General features: G+C 49.4%; 1 protein-coding gene across 1 annotated transcript in view; it reads right to left on the bottom strand.

Moving 5' to 3' along the window:
- The window catches only part of efnb3b (ephrin-B3b), a 61,587-nt gene that overhangs the window by 12,496 nt on the left and 26,585 nt on the right, over positions 1–22,506 (bottom strand). The window contains exon 2 of the mRNA XM_003966823.3: positions 18,112–18,401. Within this exon, the coding sequence (XP_003966872.2) occupies positions 18,112–18,401 (290 nt within the window). The remainder of the gene's footprint in view (positions 1–18,111; positions 18,402–22,506) is intronic.

The raw sequence follows: 22,506 nt of genomic DNA, 5'->3' as shown, positions 1-22,506 counted from the left end.
CCTTAAATCCCCAAACGCGTGGATCTACTTGGGATGAGATAAGAGGCGAAAGGATGAAGGGTGAGTAATTGAGACGATGATCGGCAGTGATGGAGAGGGAACACAAAGCGCCGGAGGACGGCAGCGGAAAGGAAGGGCGCCGCGCCGCCACCCTCAGCCGCCACCCTCAGTCGTTAGGCTGCGGGATTAACTGGGAAAAACAGTCGACCTCCATCAGGCTGTGGGCGACGGCTCCAAACAGATCACGAACTGGACCAGGGCCTCGTCTGTGAGCCTGAAGCGTTGTTAGCAAGGTTAGCGGGGGTCAAGCGTTGACTCGCGGTGACGTAGACTCGTGGTTATGAGTTCACTGTTTGCTAACGCCATCACTGGGCCGCAACAGCGTCCCTCTGGCTCAGCCCCCACCCCTCCTGCAGCAGGTTTGGTGGCAACTAAACGCTCGCCGCTGTCGTGAATTTGTGCCTGTGCATTTGTTATTTCCCTCACGTTCCTCCCGTCACAAACGCCTGGTGTGGCCGATTTCCGCTTTTTCCTGCTTTTTCCTGTCACAGAGAGGCGGAAATATAAATTGGCGTCGCACAATTAAGACAAGTGCGACAAAGGGCTGCTGTAATTTGAACGCTGTCACTAAATCTCTGGTTGTTGACGGTTCCCGGGGCTGCGGGGCTGTAGGTTTGGTTTTATAAGACAAGGAAATGTATTAAATTTGAGGATTATGTTGGATTAGCCGGTTTAAAGTCTATATCCTCCAGCTACAGGTGGGACAATTACCTGAATGTTGCCTTCAAGGCAACATTGGGGGCAAAGTTTCGAACCTTTCGAAACCAGTATTAGCAGAATACATTATGATAGTTGACTACTTAAAATATTATTTGCAGATTAAAGGATCTGAAAGCGGAGACGTTCTTTTTATCCCCAGCTAAAACCAGCTTCGCTATGTGGTTTACGTGGAAGCGAGGACACTTGTGGCGTCTCCGGCACCACGGTGCCCCCGCCAGCCTCATGACAGTCAGGTTAAAGAACGCAACAGATGCCGACGCGATGTCAAAGACGCCGCCCGAGTGCCTGTTTGTGGGCGCGCTGGTGCATGCTAAGGCCGTGTGGCTCGAGTGTGTGAGTGTCTCAGTGCGTCCACAAAGCGTTTCCATCTGTGCAAATCAGCCCAAAACTAACACGTTGCTTCGTAGGAGTCTCTTCAAGATCTTCCGTTTAGTTCCAGTTGTTTGACTTTTGCAGCATGTTTCCCCTCAAAGAACCGCAAAAATGGGAGAAAAACAAGCTAGCAGGGCTGCATGTGTGGGAGGGGAGGGGACCTGTGGGTGGGTCTTCCGCCGTCTTCCTGTTTAAATTTGTAGCCCTCATCCTCCAAAGGTTCTGGGTGTCGTCCCGATGATGAAGAGCATAAAACCCGATCTCCTCCCCCTTGAGGCAAGGCTGAAGGATTCATTCCTCCTCGCTCCCTCTTTCCCATTTCTTTGTCTCTTAAAGAGAAAAAACTCTTGGATCTCACCAATTGAAATTTCCTGTAACTAAAAACGTCTTCATAAATCTCCTGTGGGGCTTTTATAACCTGGCTATGACACATTAACGAAGCCATCACAAGCCATTACCTCGCGGCAGTGGCAGGGAGGGGGGAGGGGGGGCATTGGCTTGTGTACTGAAACAGAACAGCCTTAATTTCAGCTCCTACCCAAAGCTGGCCGGCTATTACTCTCAATTCCAACTCCAAGTACACAACACGCCATTAATTCCATCAAAGCGTGAGGTTTTTATGAACTTTTCTGCTACCGGTGCAAATCTTTTGTTCTGAGTTTGCAGACGGGGGCCAGCGTGGATGCAGCCAGGAGGGGATGTGGTGGTGGGGGGGGGGTTCCGTCAGTGATGACAACAAGAAGAATGAGGGAATAAATTGATGAGAAGGGAAACACTCCGCCAGCTTCATGTGGCACTAGTTGCTACCAGACAACACTGTTGTTAAAAGTAGCAAGTTATGTTCAAAAGGTGACTGTGAATATCTTAAAGCCTTTAGGGTGTTTAGATTGATGTTAAAGGGACTTATTTTGAATAAATTACTAGTGATATATCACACTGTATCAACATTTATTTTTTCTGACACCTTTAACTTTGAATATTTGCAGCAGCTACAGCAGTTTAATTTCAGGGCAAATTCAATAAAACCTCTGAAATTTGCCAAGTGTCCTAATAATTTAGGCTGCTGTATTTAATAACAACTTAATAAAAACAACTTTTAGAATCTGCAAATAAATGTGGTTGAGTAATATTTAAAGACAATTGCTGTAAATTATTACGTGATAGTGAAATAAAATACTCTGTTTCTATTAAAAATGCACATTTCTTAATATGAAATTCATTCAAATAAAACTCTTAATTCCTTAAATGTCATTCAAACCAGTGTTTTGTGTGTGAGCGACAGCGGGAAGGTGTTTTATCCAGGTTAAACTCACACGATGACCAATAAGATGCCAATAAATCCATGATTCTCCTCCAAATCTGGCTGCTTTCATGCTAGCAAACGGAGCAATCGCGGTGTCCTTGCTTGTAGTCGATCTCTCCGCCGTGACATTTTAATTCTCGACACTTCTTTTCTTTCTGCCCATCCTCTTCCATTAAAATCACCGGCACACGTGCTCTTTATACTCTCCGTGTCCCGCGCTCTTCAAGGGTGGGCGACTCACAATCCCACTGGGTTCAACTCCCGCTAGCTGAAACACATGCAGCTAAATGGGCCAAGCCACGGCAGCTCCCTCCCGCTCTCTCTCTCCCCGGGCCATCGGGGTCCCGGACAGGAAGGGATGCACCTGATCCCTCTTTCTGATGGTGCACCTGCGCACGAGAGGGCTTGGGGAAACCCTGCCGCCAAAACAATGTTGTTCTGGGATCGCGGCTCTCGTTACCACTCGTCCCTATAAGCCAGCCGAGGTTGACATGAGTCTGACTGACCGTGCGCGACAAATTCCTAAACGTCAAAAGGATTTGTGTATGTGCAAAAAGGTTGTTGTGCTGGTCTGATGCGCAGCATGCTAATGATGGCGGTCTCAACGTGGCAACACGGAACGCCCCCCTTAGCTGCTCACGGCCGCTACAGGAGGAACTTAGAACTGGGGTGGGACTTTAGCCCTGTTCTGATCCGGAAGCCCGAGCGTCCGCTCTGCCATTTGCAAGTGACAAAAACAGATCGTGTTCGCACTTCAGCGCCTGATCCAGATTGGTTGTCATGGTAACAAGGTCGACTTCAGTACACTAGTGACACGGCATGTCGACACAGAAGGAGCAAGTGCAGTCGCTCCCCTCCAGTTTCGCCTGATTGGAGGACTTGGCCCGCAGAGACAATGAACTCCGACTTCATTCCACGGAGTGGTGATCTCCTCGTAGCAACATGCCACACGACTAACAGGCCTGTTGCCAAATACTGTGGCATTATTAGCGTCTCCGTCTTTTTTGTCGTTCTGCTGTGACGTGAGTGGCATTCCAGATTTCACCGGCATTCTTGGAAAAATCGAATCGGTGCCGTTCATGAAATCAGATTTTCGCCAATCCAGAAATCAGACTTGGGAACGGGGCCAACGACCGTTACACAGAGAGGCGTGGCAGCGGTGGGCGTAAACAAGGTCATTAGTACGCATAAGCGGCGGCAATTCCTTCTGTTCATTTTCATCAATTAAATGTCAGGAAACAAACCGTAATAAGTCGGACTGGCTGGGAAAGGAGCGTAATCCACTCCAAATAAATGTGCCCACCGGAGCAGAGAGACGTGCATAATGGAGGAAGAGAAAGACAGGCGGGCACAAAGCGAGGGAGCGGGAATAAAAAATAACAAAGGGAGCGAGGCCATTAAAGGAGGCCTGTAGTGACTGGGAGGATGGGTCTTGTGTAACGGTGGTAAAGTGCTAGTCATGTAGGACGGTCACGACTGTACAAGTGGGTCAGCGTTCACGTCCCGGGGCAGCGGGGGCATCGTGCACGGTGTTCTAGAGCGATCCGCTACCTTGTTCAGACTCACTATCCCCACAAGCGCACTTCTGAGCTGACCTCCGTGCTGAACGCCGCCTTCAATTGCTGCTTATCAATACTTGATGAGGAGTTATCGGTGGTTTCATAGGATTTTTACGAGGATTAGTAGCCGACTGAGCTGCTTCGGGGCCGCGTTCGGGTCTCTGACTGCGACGTTTGCTCCATGATATCGTGGAGAGGCTGCTGGTAGGGCCTCGCCTGCTGCCGTGTGGCGTTCAGGGTCGCCGTGCTGCATTACGTATATTAGTCTCTAGATTAGAGTCCTGAAGAAATGGGTGAATGCCAGCCTCCTGGTCCTCCTGTCCTTCACTTTTGTCCCTCTCCCTAACCACTCTTATTCGGAATTTGTTCGTAGAACCAAAACCCCAGTTGTCCGCCCTTCCTCCCCACCTGGGTAGGCCGACCAAGGCCACCGCTGTTGTTGATCATTTTACTATCAACGTTTAGCATTTTGATAATACCTCTGCATGGCAAGTGGTCGTCACGGTGATATCCCGAGGCCAGCTGTGCGCGCACATATACGGACGCACACCTGCCGCAAAATCAGAGTCAGAACGGGAGGAACAAACACAGATAACAGGCTTCCTCGGACGGGAACGACCGCTCAGGAGACGCATCACTCACTCTGTAGGTGTCCAGAAGTCTCCCTCCACCACCGTCGCCCGGCCTCCTGCATGGCAACGCTGCACATTACACACTTCCACACTAAATAAAAGCCCTCGCTTCTCACATTAGCCTGATTTACGGGCTCAATTTGAGCGAGAATCCTGTGCAGCCGGGGGGAAAAACGGGAGACACCTACACCTAACTGGCGGTCTCCGGCCGCCCTGTAACGCTTTTCCCAACCAAAAAAAAAGAATCCCTCTACGGCAATCTCTCCTGATTTCCCTCGTCTCCAAACATTATTGCCTTTATATTTCTATCCTTTTTTTTTGACAGGCCCCGTCTTTCCGGGGACTTCCTCGGAGGCGGGGCCCCAGCTGCGACATTGGCGTTGTCATTGCAGGATTACAGCGCTGGCACGTACGCGGAGGGGACATGAGGTCCGCGGGGGTGACCCCCGACGCGTGATTGCTGTTCCGCTGTGCAGTGCGGAACAATTCTACAGGAAAAAAACAACTTTAAAGAGAGAAAACCTGCCCAAACTTTTCCTCTGGGACATCCAGATGTCAGGAAAATGACATTCAGTCCACTCCGCCGCTGAAGGCGACGTTCGGATGATGCGTTGCAGAAAAATAGAGAATTCTGTTCGCAGCGATGTCAAAGAAAACTAAACCTGGTCAGCCTAAAATGTTGCCTTTAAAGCTCAAAATTGGTTCACAGAAATACTTCTATTAAATAAAGTAATACATAAAAAGGCTTAAAACATCTCGGATCGTCAGTGCCGCCAACATATTTACAAGTTTTCCAGATCAGATGCCATAAGTGTCGCAGTCTCCAAGGACAAAAAATTGTTTTCATTCAGAACAAGGACGTTAAATCCTTCCTAAAAGACGGGCGTTGAAATATTGCAGGACTGGTTTCTTGCTTTTGGGTTTTCTATGTAGGTTAGGCTACTTTTGGCAAACCAGGAACCGGTGAGATGGGGATAAGTTGCCCGACTGAAGGACGAACGGCTGGTAAAGCGGGAGGCTCGGAACACAAAAAGAGGGAAGTGGGTCAGCGGTCTGAAGGGAGGGACGCGACAGCGATGGGTGACATGCAGCGGGACAGGGAAGGAAGCAAATGGGAAGAGGGTGGCGGCAGCGGTGGGGGGGGGCTTTCTAAATTAAGACAAAAGGGAAGCAGACGGGTGTCGGGGAGGAAGAGGGTGGATGAAAATGTGAGAGAAGGATGAGGAAAGACAGTCCTCGGTAGGGGGGGGGGCGCTCATAAATGTCACTCCGTTCTGGGTGATATTAATGGCAAATGTCAAAGACCCTGAACCCGGAGGAGGTGAGGTCGGAACACGCGCGCGCACGTGCACGAGCGCTCCGAAAAACACACAGTCGAGACTTCAGAAAGTGAGCGAGGGGGCCGGCGGAGGAGCCGTATATCTTAAAGACTGTAATTACATGGAAATGTCTGTCTAATTAAGGCCTTTAATGAACACTGTGACTGTATGGATGCTATAAAAAAGCTCTGCGCATGCAACATATAACATTTTAATAATCCTACAGAGGGCAGACGTTCACACATTGAGCCTTTTGTCCTTCCTCATCCAGGGTGATAAAGCTTTAACGCCCTGGAAGCCACAGAAATATGGGGCCTATAGGAAAGACCTTCCCGGCCATCGGATTTGCTATTAAGGAAAACTTTGTTTGCCTGGATTTAAGTGCAACAATAAAACTAATCTCTAATCATTAAGCTGCGCCAGCTAAACTTGTGGCCTCTAAATAAATAAATAAATAAATAATGCGTCACTGAAGGCTGAAGTAGCACGAGATTAGTGGAAGGGGCGTGGCCAAGACTGGTGCAGAGGTGGAGGAACACAAACGGAAGGTGGGGTGGATGGGAGGGGTTGCTAAGGGAAACAAGGTGTCTTCTAAATGCAGATCTGAGTAGGTGGAGGGAGATGGTGGGGAGGGTGGTGGAGGGGGTTCAGACTGTAATAACGACAAGCCTCGTCTCGCGCAGAACACATCTACCTGAGGGCACGAGCGCAGCTTTGTAACCTGAACCCGGGAGAGAACGTCGGAATACCTCCGTGATGCGTTCGGATCGCTGCTAACAGAGGCTAATGATGGATGAGCCTCAAAGACTCCTTCTGTAGTAATGCACCTCTAAAATTATGAAGGTTAACAACACCCTAAGGCCACGCCCACTGTCACATCACCTTCCTGCTATTACCATCATTTCACAGCGTAGGGCCACAACCGACGTCCATTTTAGGACCAAATTGTAGATCCAAAAACACCAGCGATCTATAAAAAACACAATGCACCTCTTCTTTTACCTCCTTTTCTTTCATTACCAGTTCCTTTATTTGAAACCTGGCTCAGGTTTTAGCGATTAAACGTGGCTGCCAACCCTGCGCTCTTACGCAACCCGGGCTAGCGCGGAGGTCCTTCTGATTCAATGGAAGCTGTCTTAACTGCCCTTGAACCATGACTGTAACAGCCGAGTCTGTGTGTGTGCGAGTGTGTGTGAGAGAGAGAGAGAGAGCGAGAGAGAGATTGCACTGCGTGTACTTTAGCTTTCGCGGCCACATGCGTTGGAATCCAGAAATGCGCGTTCGCTAATCCTCCTCCCACCGCCCATCACTGTTAGGATAGCAGAACAAAAACACATGCGGGCACGCCTACGTGCACGCGCAGACATGTACGTACATGGGACTCATCTGGCCGAAATAATGTGTCTTGACATCTGTGCCTGCGTACCGCTCGAGGGGAACGATCAGAGAGAGGAAGTGGATAGAAGAAGGGGAAGAAGTGAAGGGAAAGATGGACAGCAGAAGGCAGGGGGCAATTACAAACCCTTCGGGCACGTGTGTGTGTGGGGGTGGGGGGTGGGGGGCATATAGCGCTATATGAGTGCAGCAGTCCAACGAAGAGAAGGATGACAGTTGTGTTTGTTTAGCTCCTCGTGATTAAAGCGGGAGCTGGAAGCTGTGTGTTTAGCTGTGCGGCGGTCTGTCGGCGTGTCACCCTCCACGCTCGTGTTTGTCTTCGCTTTGCAGAAGTGCGGACTGGCGAGGAGCCCCGTGCACCGGACTTAAATTCTGCGATGGATCTCATTGGCATGTCAAGATGGCGTCTTTGGGACGTCGCAGCTGTGTTTTAGTATTCGCCCCCCCCCCCCCCCCCGGCTCGGCTTTGCTGAAGGGAAATCATCCGTGAGCGTCTGTAGGTTTAAGGACTGGAAAAACCTGTGTGTGCTGCCCGGGGCCCCCTCCCCTGTGCTGTCCTGACATTTGTTTGCGTTCCTGTTTGGGTCGATGGGAGTCGAAAGGCGCCCGTCACTTTCTGGCACCTTCGTTTTCAAGTTTGACGAGCTCGATTAGCCCGATATGATCGCTTATGTTAAGTAAACAGCGTCTGAAAAAATGAGTGGGAAAACAAGCCCGAAGCAGTTTCAACCGAAGGAACAGGCAAACACTCTAGGAAGTTCTGTTATTGAAGAAAAGGAAATAAGAAAGACAGAACATGCGGTCGTATCTTCTTAACTGCTTTATCCCTTTGAGGGTCATGTGGAGGGTGGACATGTGGGTGAAGGCAGGGCCCACCCCTGGATGAGTTGCCAGCCCCCATGAGAATGTGTTACCTTGCTCAAGGGTACCTTGGCAGTGCTCTGAAGGGTCCTTCCCTGTTTTGTCTGCACTGGGGTTTGAACCGAGAACCCTCTGCTTCTAAGCCCCATTCCCACCCGGCTGAGCTGCCGCCGGTATTATAGAGCTGTTTTGTTAAATATATATTTGAAAATGTCCCACAGGACAGATTTCATTTTCATTAGATCTTTGAGGTGTGAATGGACCCCCCCCTCACCATAAAGTTAAAAAGCAGGAAAGATAATATTTCCCTTCACTGCTCCTGCTGGAAAAGACGCGCCGTTTCACCCAAGGGCACTTCAGCGGGGACGATCTTATTCACATTCGGGTGCGATGGCCTCACAGCGAACATTTACGGCGGTAGGTGTTCTCTTTTACGAGTCCTTTTCCGGCAGAATAATAAGAATTTAGGATCACATCTGTGGAACCTGACATAAAAGTTGCAATTTGCAGGAAGGAAAGTGACTATTGTGTAAAAATTGACTGCAGAAAAACATTTGCGTCTCTTCCGTGCTCACATTTATGTAGCTCGCAGGCAGAAATGGAAAGCCCAAGGGTGTGTGTATGTGTGTGTGTGTGTGTGTGTGTGTGTGTCTGTCTGACAGACAGGCAGGGTGGCATGAACGTCAAATTTACACCTGAGGAAAACTTTTAGCAGGGTCAAAACTGGGGTTCCGGTGCCATTCATATTTTAAGTGTGCCATTGCACCAGCGGCTCCCGCAGGATTGCCTCTCAGCTCCCCCGATGGGTAGCAGCTCTTTCAAAAGGCTGTTTTAAAAATGGAATGCCAAGACATGACAGATACTAACATTTCCCACTCAGATGCTAACTGACAAGATCTTATGAGAAGCCTTGATCCGACTGATAAGTGTGATGTGCTCTCCGCGCTGTAAAAACTGCATCTCCGGCGTCTACAAGGAGCTCCGGCTCCAAAAAAAAAAAGGCCGCACAAATCCCACGTAACGCACCAGACCTAAATAAACTGTGACTAATTTCCCGCTAATATTTGGTAGACGTGCGACCTTTGTCCTCCTGCCAAACGAAACTTCGATGGCTCTTGCGGGTAATCCGCGCCGTAAATCTGCCCAGCTCCCCTAATCTCTGATTCACCACACCTTTCCAAATCGTGCTTCAGAAATAACAAACCTGGTTTTAGATACGTCGTAGGCTCCCGAGCGCTAACATCTCCCACTGATGTGAAAGAAATATCAGGCTGATTTATTGCTGGGGTACGAAATCCTTTGAAATTGATAACCCAATAATAGAATAGTGCTTTCTTGGCAAGGTTGGGCTCGTAAAAGCGCCTCTTGAATCTTAAAGATTCGGGGACGTTTCTCGGTAAATAAAGGTTAAACCAATAAAACCCGACGTCCGTCGCCCCTGAAACTCGTCTGCCCTTCTGTCCTGAAGCAGCGGCGTCTTGCTGCCGCCGTTTGCCGCGACGCCAACATCAAGCAAGAGAGCAGCGGGTGAATTAGTTCCCTGTTTTCAGTCATTACGACGAACTCTCAGGCTTTATTTACTGGCTTTTCTTCGTCTCGGACTCGTCTGGCACCGCACACGGCTGACAAAGACGCCTGCTTGTAATGAGGCCATGGAGATGTCTCTTATTCTTCGTGCTGTTTAGGTGCGCGTGAAGGGGAGGGAGGAGGTGCAAATCGAGGGAGATTATGGCGGTTCCAAGGCTGTGAATAGGGGCCAGGCCGGGCCCTGGCCTGGGCTGAATTAATTACTCTAATTAGCTCCATAATTGCATATATTAAACCAGTGGTTAGCAGGGCTGGAGCCGGGGTTAGGGCCTGCCAGATCTAAAGCTGGAGCCGGGGGTGGGTGCTGGCACACAAAGGCGTGTTTTATGCACGCACGCACACACACGCACACACAAACAGGGGTAACCAAGCGGCCCCACCTTCCCCCACCCACTTGATATTGCCTGGAGTGGAGGAACAAGACCAAGTGATCCCATCCACGATGAGGATATGCTGATGGGGATATTCAATTATACCCTGGCCCTCCCTCTCCCCTGGCCTCATCAATATATAATCAAGCGCGCACGGCGGCAGATGTGTGCCACTAATATGGACGATAAGCCCCCTCCTCGGGGAACAGACGGGATTAACGTCGCGCCCACAGGGGACTACTTGAGGTAGCTTCAATCCGAAGCTCTTCAGAGTAACTAATGCTGGCTGCAACGACTCATCTGTGGCCAATGAGGCCTCGGAATCGTTCGGAATATGACATCTCAGCCAGAGTAAAGCAGCAGCCTCTTGAGCCGCCTCTGGTTTTCAGTTCCATCAAGTGGAGAAGCACCACCTCCCTCCATTGCTTTAGAAACCTCCAGATCCTCCATCTGGTGTCCTTAGGAGCCAATGGTGCTCCTCCAGCCTTTACTGTTCTGCCTTTTCCATGTTTTACGACACGCTCTGGTCTCCAAATATACCCCTCTATGCTGACAATGTCATGGTTTATATTTCCAGGAAACTCCAGGCAATCCTTGAATATTCTTCCATCAATGTTTTGCAAATTTTATTGAGCACTTATCTACTAAAAAAAGGCCTAAAACTGCGCTTGTGAAATTTATCTCTCCAACATTGAGGATTAATCAAGAACAAGTAAGCTTGTGGATCACTAATGAATCCCGCCCCTTAATAAATGAGGTCTACATGTGCACACACACACGTGTATGCGTGCACACAGCGTGCGTGACGGTGATAGGGTTTTTAGGGTAATTAGGGCGTCTAAAATGGTAGTTAAAAAGGATTTACAGCTGATTGTTTGTTCTTGTGTCTTTGAGCCACGGGGCCTCTCTCGCTAAGTGTCAACATTTTCTTCTTCTTCTGTCTCGCTGCCGCGCGGCACACAGATCCTCTTTCATCAGCCCGTTTATAGCTGATCCTTCCTCTGCCTCGCTCGGCCCCCTCTCCTTCTGCCTGCTCAAATTATTCCAGCTCGTCTGTAATTTAGTTTTTTTTTCCCCGTCCCTTTTCCTCCTCCTCTTCCTCTCCATCTTGTGCCGAACAGCTGCCGTCTCCTAGAACGCCGTGATCTCCTCGGGACAGCGCGGGGTCGTGTGTGAGCCAAATAAAAACACAACAGGCGGCAGCATGTCCAGGAAGATATTTAAAATCAGTACACATTTCTTCATCGAGTGGGATAAATCATTTAGTCGGATGACGACAGCATCAAAAATGGCACTCAAGTCAACAAGTGGTCAGATAGTTTATCACATAAAAGTGTTATAAAGGGATTCTAGTGTCATATCAGGGGAGGTTGTTGGTTAAACTCAACAAATTTTCAACTCTTACAATTGAATATTTTCCCAATTGGGACAGTTTCATGCTAGCTATTGCCGATACCTCATTGAGCCAAGTGTAGCTAAGCTAAAGAGCATGGCTCATTTAAAACAAGCCAAGATTTTAACTGTCAAATACAATTGTAAATGTGCCTATTTTAGAGCTATCATTCATAGGTGTTTTATTTTTGATACATTTGGGCTTTTTGTGGAGAGAAGGGCAATAAATTCTACATTATATGGCCGATTACCTAAATGAGAGAGACGCCACAAACAGGAAAGGCAGGAACAGATGGCCTATATAACCAATACAATGCTAAGTTTGTTCACATGTGTGTAAGCAAACACACACATCTATCACGTCTGGTGTGCAGGGCACATCTGTATGTGTGTGTGTGTGTGAGAATGCACTCATTATGTTGATCGGGGGTCATGTTTGCACAAACCTGGACACTAAATCAAAGCTATATTAGAAGGCTAATGTGATGTCGTGGTGGCAGAGGTCAACCCGGAGGTGTTCCCCTCACCACTGATTGCCTGGATACGCCGCCCCTGTGCTAAAGCTCCCGTGGCAGAAGGCGGCGGCACAATGACGCCTTTGTGTGTCAGGCTGTGGTGAGGTTTCTGCGTGGCGGAGCGGGGAGGTTAAATGAATCACACCGCGTTAACCAGGCCCGATCCAATTAGAGAGGGATCCTTCTTGTCCGACCGTTAGGGGGGACGTATTCACACTCGCTCACGCAACCCCCCCCCCCTCCCCCGCCACCGCAAACCTCAATAACAAACTCTTCTCCTAACCAGACAGACATGCAAACATGCACACACCAAAGTCCAGCAGGGCAGTCATGCGCACACAAACACACTGATCTCGCAGACAGTAGCGCCGCTCTGATTGCTGACCTAAATCGGCCGGGCGATCTGTCACTTTCTCTTACTCACACTCAGCACACATCTTTTTTTCCCCCCCTCCACGTCCTCTCCATCCTCTCCTCGCCCAAATATCCTTTGCTTTCTCCCCGTGTCGCTTTGCATTACTGTACTTCCGCCCCCTTTACCCCCCCAGGAACCGTCAGCCCTCGTTTGCTGCCATAATACAGGTGACGACTTCCTGCCTCGTATGCTAATGGGTGTTTTTATAGCGATTCCTGAACTGTGCTTAACCGTGTGCCGGTGTCCTTGTGCGTATAATAGAGCGTCGTGGTGGGAAGCTCAAGGGAATCCCACACTTAATCATTTAAAACACTTGAGTTGAATATAATCCGGTTAAATACAGCCATCTTTCCCACTATCCACTCTCTCTTATCCATTGAGAGATGCAGATAAACTTTATCTCTGGAGAGGATATTAGTCAAGAGCCGTTGCACCGAAAACCCCTGCTGGCCTTTTTTTCCCTCTCTCTTCTGTTCTCCACTCTTGCACTTTATTTGAGGCTATTTTCACACATGAGGGTTTAACTAAGCCTGCAACCCCCCCCCCACAACTCCAAAAAAAAAAAAAAAAGAAAGAATTGGATGCGTTTATTGGAGTGTGAGAAATTCACGGCGGGCTGTGGAAGTGCTCTCAGGTCCACCTCGAAATAGCTGAGGGTGAACGCCGCTGCGGTTGTGGCGACATTAACGTGCGTTTTTGAGAGGAAGTGACTGGCTGGTGGCAGCCGCCCCGCAACGTCGCCCTCCTGCCTTTGCTTTGTGCTCTTGCTAACGCTAAGTGATGTTTGTGGAAGCTCCTCTTCGCAAATTAGCAGCTGTCTGGCAGAGGTCGGCGGAATGCTAATATTTGCCGATCATTCTGCCTGATGATGCAGGACGTTTGTTTCCACATGCCCGGGAGTCATCCTGACACCAGAGAGATGCCTTCAAAACAGCTCAGGGAGTCGTTTGTTTTAAGGTTAAACATGATTAAACAACGAGAAGGAAGGTTCGCTTTGTTTCTGCGTTTGGCGGCCTGGCAGGCGCTGATGCTCGGTGTCAGAGCGGGAATACAGACGTCATCCGTCTCTGGTGCTCACTCGACTCTTCACGACTGCCTCTCCTGACACCCCCCCGCTCTTCTAGCTCTCTATCGTCTGAATTCTGTCATTTACTTCAGCTTAACCCTGATAAATAAACCAGTGAGCACCTCTGCATTATTGAACACGCAGACATTGCTGTCTGCACGCACTCAACACACCCTGTTTTGTCTAACAATTAGACCACACACACACACACACGGCCCCACCCTGTCCCACAAATAACCTTTAAGAAGAAAGGGTTGCACGTGACAATAGTGAGACGAAACACAGGTGAAACACAACTTCATTCTCATTGGGCCGCAATTGTGGGCTACCAAACACAAAAGGTGCAAACGCAGATATTAACCATGTAGGTGTTGAGGCAGCTCCTCTATTATTCATATCCATGGAGGTATTGTGTGATGGCATGCACCGGGCTCTCCGCAAAGCCCCGGGGGGCCCCGCTTCCTAAACACACCTCTGGGACTCATGTGAGTTTTCCACCTGTGTCCTTGCACACAATCATTGGAAAGTGGTCACGCTAAAACTGATGTCAGTGTGTGTGCGTGTGTGTGCACGTGTGTGCGCGCGTGTGTGTGGATCTATTTTCAGATGATCTGGGGCCTGTTTACCACCACAAACCCACTTGTGGGACGTGTGTGTGTGTGAATGCATACATTTATAGCCGCACTCCTGCGTCTGCCGATGTGACTGTGCATATGTTAGCGTGAGCCCAGTGCACGTGTGTGTGGGTACACGTGCACGAAAAAGAGAGCGCGCGCGTGAGAGGAAAAGACTACACGTAAAAGGTCATACGCGTTAGCCGTGCGCTAGAAAATATTTACCGCTTTTGCACAGTGTGTGTTGCAGTGTAGCCCTGCAGATGAGAGACCATATGGGCACATCGGCTAACGCCCACACACACACACACACACACACACACACACACACACACACACACACACACACACACACACAGACCCCAGCATCATCATCTCAATTCTCTTTTCTCGCCTTTCATCCCCTTTCCTACTCTCGTGTCTCCTCCCAGTTGTTCCATCACTTCCATCAGCAAACCTCTAGAGATTCAGACTCGGAGTTTTATGACGGTTGAAAAGTTCAACGTACATCTGCCGCGCTACGAGCTAACTGCTGCTCCGGCTGTATTTGACGTTTTGTTATCGACCTCCGGGTCTGCTTTTATCAGGTTCCCTTTCGGTAGCGACGGTTCGCAGCGAGGTCGGAGGGACCTGCGTCGTGGCGGTAACGCGGCTAACATGCTAGCGGGGTTCGTTTGGGTGAACTGCTCCTTTAAAAAAAAAAAAGGTCCTTGAGCGAGAAGATTCAAATTCTCCTCCAGTTCGATGGTTTTCTGTGAGGGGAGACGCTTCGTCGCGACCACAGCGAGATTCTGGGCGAGTGAGCGCGCGGGGAAACCGTGTTACACAAGGCTGAGGCGCCCGCTTTCAAAGGATTCATTAAAGGCAGTGAAAGGCTTAATCTGCGGTTTGGGATGATGGACCGTGTGTGTGTGTGTGTATGTGAGTGTGTGTGTGAAAGAGGGAGTGTTGGGATTTGAATGAAAGGAGAGAGCGAGAGAGAGAGAGAGAGGCAGAAAGAGAGCCAACAGAGAAATGGAGGCCGGGAAATGGGTTTACCTAAACCCTGACCTCGCGTTATGAATAAAAACATCAATCAATGAGTAGAACTAATCAATTTCCCCAGTCTTTCGCTCCTCTCTGCAGGACGTGGAAGTAAAGAATTACATTTAATGGGATTCGTGTAATCTGATTACAAACTCTGGCATCTGTGCTTCATTAGCGAGAGCAAATGATGGAGGAAACTTTGGAATTTCCCCCCCCCGAAATGCCAAAAATTTGGCTTGGGAAGTGCCCGATGATGGCGACGGGAGCGGAGGTGTTGAAATGGTGCATCCTGGGAAGGAAACTGTACACCCAGTGGACATTAAGCTAGTTACTGGTAATCTGTGATGGGTTTAACTTTGAAATTAACCTCAGCTGCCTTCCGGGATCCTGCCGTTTCAGCGTCCTGCTACAACCACACATGATTTCTGTCTGTGTGTGTGTGTGTATGTGTGTGTGTGTAGAATCAAGTCAAACGACACTAAGGGTTAATTAAATAAGATTTCCCCGAGGGTTGCGCATATATTGGTGCAGAGGAAGCGAACTTACATCCACTCCGACGGCGAGCCCGATCAGCCGCGCCTGGCGCCTGAAACGCGGCGGATTAATGGCTAACAATTACAGCGCAACCTCATTAAGTGCAGGCGGAACACAATTTTTCATTTGGAGAACACAAACGGAGACGTGCTGCCCACCGCACGTGAGCCATCTATCAATACGTTATCTAACGCCACCGTCGCTCTTTTCAAACGCGCGGATGCGAGTGTGGCGGGGAGCCGGGGAGAGAAGGGCCGTGTGACCTTGGGTGGCAGCCAGCTTCGATTGAGCCGGAGCTGTCAATCGATCAGTCTGCTCTGAAGCTGGAGATGAAGGTGTTTCTAACTGTGGAGCCGCCGGTGGCCAGGCGGGGGCAAAGAACAGAGGAGCACTTTTGGCCCCGTCTGTTCAGCCCTTTCAGGGGTTCTTGGGAGCGTTTCTCTTCCTAATGGACGTCTCCTAAATCAACTTGGCCACACGGAAAAAGAGTTGGTTGGAAGCTGCACCTGCACATTAAAGGAATCCCGGGATGGAGAGGAACAGAGCTTAATGTCGCCTGTTGTGTTGAACTATAACTCCAAAATCCAGATGCATAGAAGAAAATTTGTTGCTGTTTAGTAAAATAAAGAAGAAAGTGATGCCGTAATGTAGCTGCAATTAACAGAAGTAGTTTATAAAACAGAACCTGGCGATTTAGGGAAGTGTAGTTGGGAGTGAGAAGCTCCAAATTTCTCCACTTTCTGACCTTGTGATGGAACGGCGACCCGTCTAGGTTGTGTCTTCCCCCGCGTGCTGTTGGGACCGGTTCTATGAAAGGAGGACTGGACTGTGTTTCCAACTCCCACTCCTTCAAACGAGTCGAACAACTCGAGGGATCTCTAAACCTTCTTTTCTGATGCAACGCATCAAAAGTTGATGCGTTGCATTTGCATTTGCAGTTCTCAATCCACTCAACTGAGTTTTACAGTCACTTCTAAATGCAGAAGCCATCTAAATATTTAGCTTGTCTATATTTTGGACCGGGGCTCATTTCCTCAGCTCTGATGAAGTTAAATTTTTAACAAGCAGAAATTAAGAGGTTTTAGAGGCTAATTTAGGTTTATGTACTTCAATATTTAATGCAGCTGCTCAGGTTGGGCCCTCGAACATCCGTCGGTCCGGAAATCTGACGGGTAGTTTTGCAGCCTGGGCTTATCAGGACAGATTGGACGGTGGGATCTCTGGGTACGCTCACACACACCAGAGCTCAGCGCTCCACTTGACGCCATCTCGTGCTCTCGTATCTTATCTGAGAGAAACGCTTGCATGTTGATAATGATGCTCGACGCTGGAGGAATATGCCCAGTGCCTCATCAGCGAGCCTGAGAGGAGGAGGAGGAGGAGGAGGAGGAGGAGGACTGGGAAACGTCTGAAACCGGGCGAAGCCAAAGCAGGCCGCGGGAAGGCACGAGGGGATCTCCAGACTTCCAAACGATCTCGCATTCTCTTTGTTTTCCTTCCGTCTCCATCTCTGACACAGCTTCCTCCTCTTCCTGGCTCAGCCCACAACGCCCCCCCCCCCCCAACCCGAACATAAAAAGAAAGCAAAAAGGAGCATTTGCACACCTGAGTGAACAGAGGTTGCAGGTGCGTGGGAGGAGGACGATGGGAATCGAACAGGGTCTCTTTCTCTTTGTGTATCCGGCTCACTCGTTCACTCCTGAGGTGTTTTTCCCCATTTGTGTTTGTACTGGAAACTTGTGTATGTGTGAGAGCCAGAAAGTGCGTGTTTGCTAGGCGCAGAGCGCTCGAGGCTCTTGGCCTCGATTTAAAAACAACCCGCAGGTGTCGGTTGACGCGACCTTTGCTTGCAGATTGTTCCGTCCGATAGGAACGCCCGGCTTCCCCGCCTTGATGACCTCGCATGGCCTCCGCATGGCTGAAACTCCAAACAAACCCTCTTAATAAACCAAAACATGATGCTGACTCGCCATTCGTGGGGGGTTTGTGACAATAAACAAGCTCGAGGCCCTGGCGCAGGACAAAGTCACGGCAATGACGCACAATCACATTTCAAAGTCCCGCAGAAGTGGCCCAGACATCGAAAATGAAGGGATGCAAACTATTTATTTTGTAAAGAGCGGACGAAAATGGACAAAAACAAACAAACACGCACTGCGAAAACATCCTGTTACAGAAGGATTTTCTGGTCAATTTTTGCCTTATCCACCTACGGAGCGAATTAAGCACAAGTCTCGAAGCTAATTACTCTAAATGCAGCCGCCCAATCAGCCACTATCACCGAAGTAAACAAACGCACTCCAGCACAATCAGAAATCAGCCGAGCAATCACAACAACCCCCCCCCCACACACACACTCCTTTAACTTACCGATGATGTAATAGTCGTGCATGCTCTTGAACTCGTGGCCCCACAGGTTGGGCGAGAACTCCTGGAACTTGATGGTGAAGCGCCGCTCGCGCGTGGGCTCGTCGCACGTCAGGACGATGTTAGGCGGCCCGGTCACCTCGCAACGGTCCGCCTGCTCCCTCGACGACACGAGATAGAGCTTATAGAACTCATAATCGGGCGTGGACCTGGCCGTGTCCAGAGGAGGGCAGATCAGGTCCAGCCGGTCCCCGATCTGAGGGTACAGGACATAGCCCTTATCGTCCCGGAACCTAGGAAGAAGAAGAAGAAACCTTTAGCAAATTATCATTTAGCCATGTCGCTCATCTTTGATCCTGATTCTGATTGGCTGTCTGAACTTCAATTTCAAGCTCGACAACAATCCTGCGTTTGCCAAATGAAGAAAAGGAAACATGAAATGGGAAAAAAGGCAGGAAGCTCAAGGTGCCCGCAGTATTCCCATAGCCTGCTAGCGACTACGGGGAATTCAAAACCAGAAAACACGAGCCGAGCGCCGAGAAGAACCTGTGATGTTGCTACACAAGATAATTTTCCTTTGCGATGCAAATCACTGTGCCAGTCCTGCTTTTCCCCACACGTCAGTTCTGATGTGAGGAACGAACCGTGTCCATATAGGATGAAACCAGTATCAATAACAACGGATCGGCACAGCAACGCCGCCATGCCAAATCGGCAGGTATGTGCGGCTAATTAGTTTGCTAATTAGCCATTTTGATGTGAGAGACGTGCGGACTGTTTGTTTATGGCACAGCTGATGGATTGTCAGCCTTCATCATCCGTACCCTCGAGTGAACAATTTGAGCGTATTTAAGAAAACGTGAAACCAAATTGCTGCTTCTCATCGTCATCACAATTTTATGGTTTGGGTTTGATGTTTTATTCAGGATGTTAAACGCAAAGTTTTCAGAAAAAATCGGGTTTTTTCTGGCGGGATCTCTGAAGCTGCTCGGATATCAGAGATCTTTCCAGGACACATTCTTGACAAATTACCGCCAATAATGCCAAACGCCGAGAACCGTCAACAGGTTCGCGGCTGCTGATTTAAAATGCTCCGTGAACGCTTGCTAACTGTGGGAAAAGTAGTCCGTGCGTGCACCGTAGCGATTTTTATCTTCGGTTAAAAGAAATGTCACTCCTGACAGAACGAAGGAAATAATTCCAAGTCGCTGAAGATAAAAAGAGGCGGAGATTTTGCTGTTTTCCCCCCCTTTAAAACATTCTCACGGAACTTTAAGCGACGCTTTGTTGTTGAAGTGGGAAGAAGCAAACACCTGCAATGTGAACAAGCCCGTTTTGTTACCTGCGACTCCGATTTCTGTTGGTGGCTAATCCACATGAGCTGGGGGAGCTGCCGAGCTCCAACGTGTTTAATTATCCTCTCTGATCTGTTGGGCCATTAAAAAATAAACAACGATGCTCTGCAAGCATGAGCGACGCAAGAATTAGGTCCGTTTATCCTGATAATGCTACATTACAAACATATTCCACTTTAATTTGTCTAATAAACACTTGCTGTTCTTCATTAAGCGCCTCACTTGAAGCTGATAAAAATTTACCTCAGTTAACTAAACACAGCAAGAATTTCGTAACGATTTAATCATTTTGGTTTAATACACATTTTTCTTTTTTTCCCCATTACTTCTTTATTTATGCTATTGTGTACTCTATTTACCTCTCAATAACAACCGCTAAATACCAACATTCATTTCAATAATGTCAACCTAAAGGTTGCTAAGCTACCTTGTAGCCCAAGGATTCGTGTGCTAACTTCTCAAACTCTGTCCCAAACAAGATTTGGCAACCCTGAGACAGACTAATGCACAGTTGTAATTTAACCTTGTAATTTAACGCCACAAATTAATCGCTTCCCAGCAAATCCCCCCATTTCTTATTGAATCTGATGTTTTAAAGATGCAGGGAGAAGTGGTATTTCATATACACCTGTATCCATCCCAACACATCCACTCCCTGATGGTGCTGGGAGCCAACAGCGTTGCCACTTGTGGTAAATTGAGTTGAAAGCTCCATCCGTTGGCATGTTTTGCTGGCGGCCGCAACCAGAGGCGGAGCTTGAGAGAGCGGCCAGAAAGGCGTAGCGGCGTCGCTTGAGGCGGGCCCACTGGGAAGCAACTGTTCTACTTCTCATTACCAAGGTCACTCGGGGTTATCAGGCAATACTTAGTCTGGAGAGGCACTCAGCTTCACTCAGCACACACACACACACACACACACATTTCACCTTCCACTCAGCCTCAAAAAGTGTGCTCTTGCCATTTATAGAGTATGAAATATAAACAAGGCGGTGGTTTCTGAGGCAGCTGCGGCAAAACCTCAACAGAAAAATCTATTCAACGCACACACACACACACACACACACACACCCACACACACACACACACACACACACAACAGGGTTGCCCAAACACATCCACCCACATGTTGCTGTAAAAACAACCACCTTTAGCTGTTCCACACGCTGCTGTGGAGCTGATGGTAGCCTGAGTCACACCTGAGCCACGTATGGGACGGCGCCACCAGGCAGGTGCAATGGAAGGGAAGAGGATTGTGGGGGGGGGGGATACTGACAAAGAAACGTGACGAGCGGAAAACAAGAGGAAAACATAAAAAAAACAAGAATTTGTAATGAAGAAAAATGTATAGTGAGGAAATTCCAGCACATTCCCATCCTGCACACAGGATCCGATTTTCCGATGGAAGCTGTGTTGCGGGAAGGGGGGGTCCAGATTTACCCAGTTAACCTGGGTTAACCTGTTAACCTGTGTTATTGAGCAACGATGGCGTGTGCCTGTGCCGTGAATAAGATAGGATAGGTAGAGCGGGAGGGCTGTGTGTGTGTGTGTGTTGGGGGGGGGGGGGGGGGGGTTATCTGGGAAGAGCGTGATCCTCCGAGAGTCAAAGAGGTGCATTCAGAGCCCGGAGTGTGTAATGTCTGAAATCTACCTCGGGGGGCTGAAAGAGGGGGACGGCGAGTTTTTACAGGACTGGAAACGAGGGAGCGAGAGATCATCTGCGATTTGCACGTCCAAATAAATAAATCCTCCCATTGAGCAGCAGCTCTGAGCAACATCGCCCCCCCCCCCCCCCCCCCGCGCTTCTCTTTCAGGCCATGGTCCCTCTGACTCCCCCCCTCCTTCCCTTTTTCTCAGGCGCTCAACAATAGAGGCATTCATGTGACCACACTTTGAAACATGGTGTGTGCGTGACGTTTTGGGGGGGGGTGGAGTTGGAGCTGGAGTGGGCCAGAGGTGACACGATAGCTGTGGGGGGGGGTCAGCGGGGAAGGGAGCGTGAGGGCCGGAACATCATTTTCTCAACCCGAGAGCTGCCCCGCCACGACCCCCCCTTAGCTTAGTTTAGAAGACTTGAGTGCAGGTCTCCGTGACCTCCGCCCTGCGACCTCTACCCCCCCCCCCCCCCCCCTTCCGCCGGACAATGCCACTTTCTCTTTTAATTTCAATTTCCAAACAGAGAAAGTGCTAATTTGCTGGCGGTGAGGCTGCGTGTGGGAACAGTTGTGCTCACGTATCTCCAGCGTAGGAACTTTTAACGTTCTAGAAAACCTGATAAGGAAATTCCCTGGAAATATTGGTGGAAAAGTCCCCGTTTTATCTTGTAAACAAGGAAGGACGACAATATTCCCCCCCCGTCGCCACCGACCAGAGGGTGACCAAAGATTCCCCCTCGTGCTGAGGACGTCTCCTACACTTATCGGAACGCCAGTCATCAGCTTTCATTCCTTCATACTGTAGCAAAAGGAAAGATTGAGTCAGTCGCAAAGTTATGAGGTCATCGAAAGATTTTTCAAGCCCAAACCATCGGTGGGGGACGTGGAAAGTTCCGAACCCGTGACCTTGCGGACGCCCTTCGCATTCGCTCTCTTGTCGTCGGCTGTCGTACCCGTGTAGCCGACGGCTCGGACATTTCCAAGATTCCACAGCGGCAACCCGAGACACGTCCGGGGCCGAGGACGGGCTCGCAGGTGCAGGTGGGGACAAGGCGGAGAGTGTCTGGGCGAACACGAGAACATGGCGGGGGAGGGGGGGGAGGGGCGGCCTGAGGGGGTCCAGGACGCATCAGCAAAACGAAAGGGAAGAGGACAAGATAGGAGCAAACAAGCTCAAATGTGACCTCAGGAGTATAAAACCAAAGACTGGGCCTGAGCTGGAAGCCGAGGGTGGGGGGGGGGAGCGAAGGAACAATCCATTAGTGAATAATAAACCACGGCGGCGATCTGCGGCCGGAGGGGGGGGGATTTATGGTCGTCCTGCGCATAAACCTGTCTGCACTAATCACATGGTATACACATCGTAATCAGACAGGGCCCCCCGAACCTTC

The sequence above is a fragment of the Takifugu rubripes genome, chromosome 8 (assembly GCF_901000725.2).
Source record: "Takifugu rubripes chromosome 8, fTakRub1.2, whole genome shotgun sequence".
Lineage (NCBI taxonomy): Eukaryota > Metazoa > Chordata > Actinopteri > Tetraodontiformes > Tetraodontidae > Takifugu > Takifugu rubripes.
This window is presented reverse-complemented; position numbering and strand designations above follow the sequence as displayed.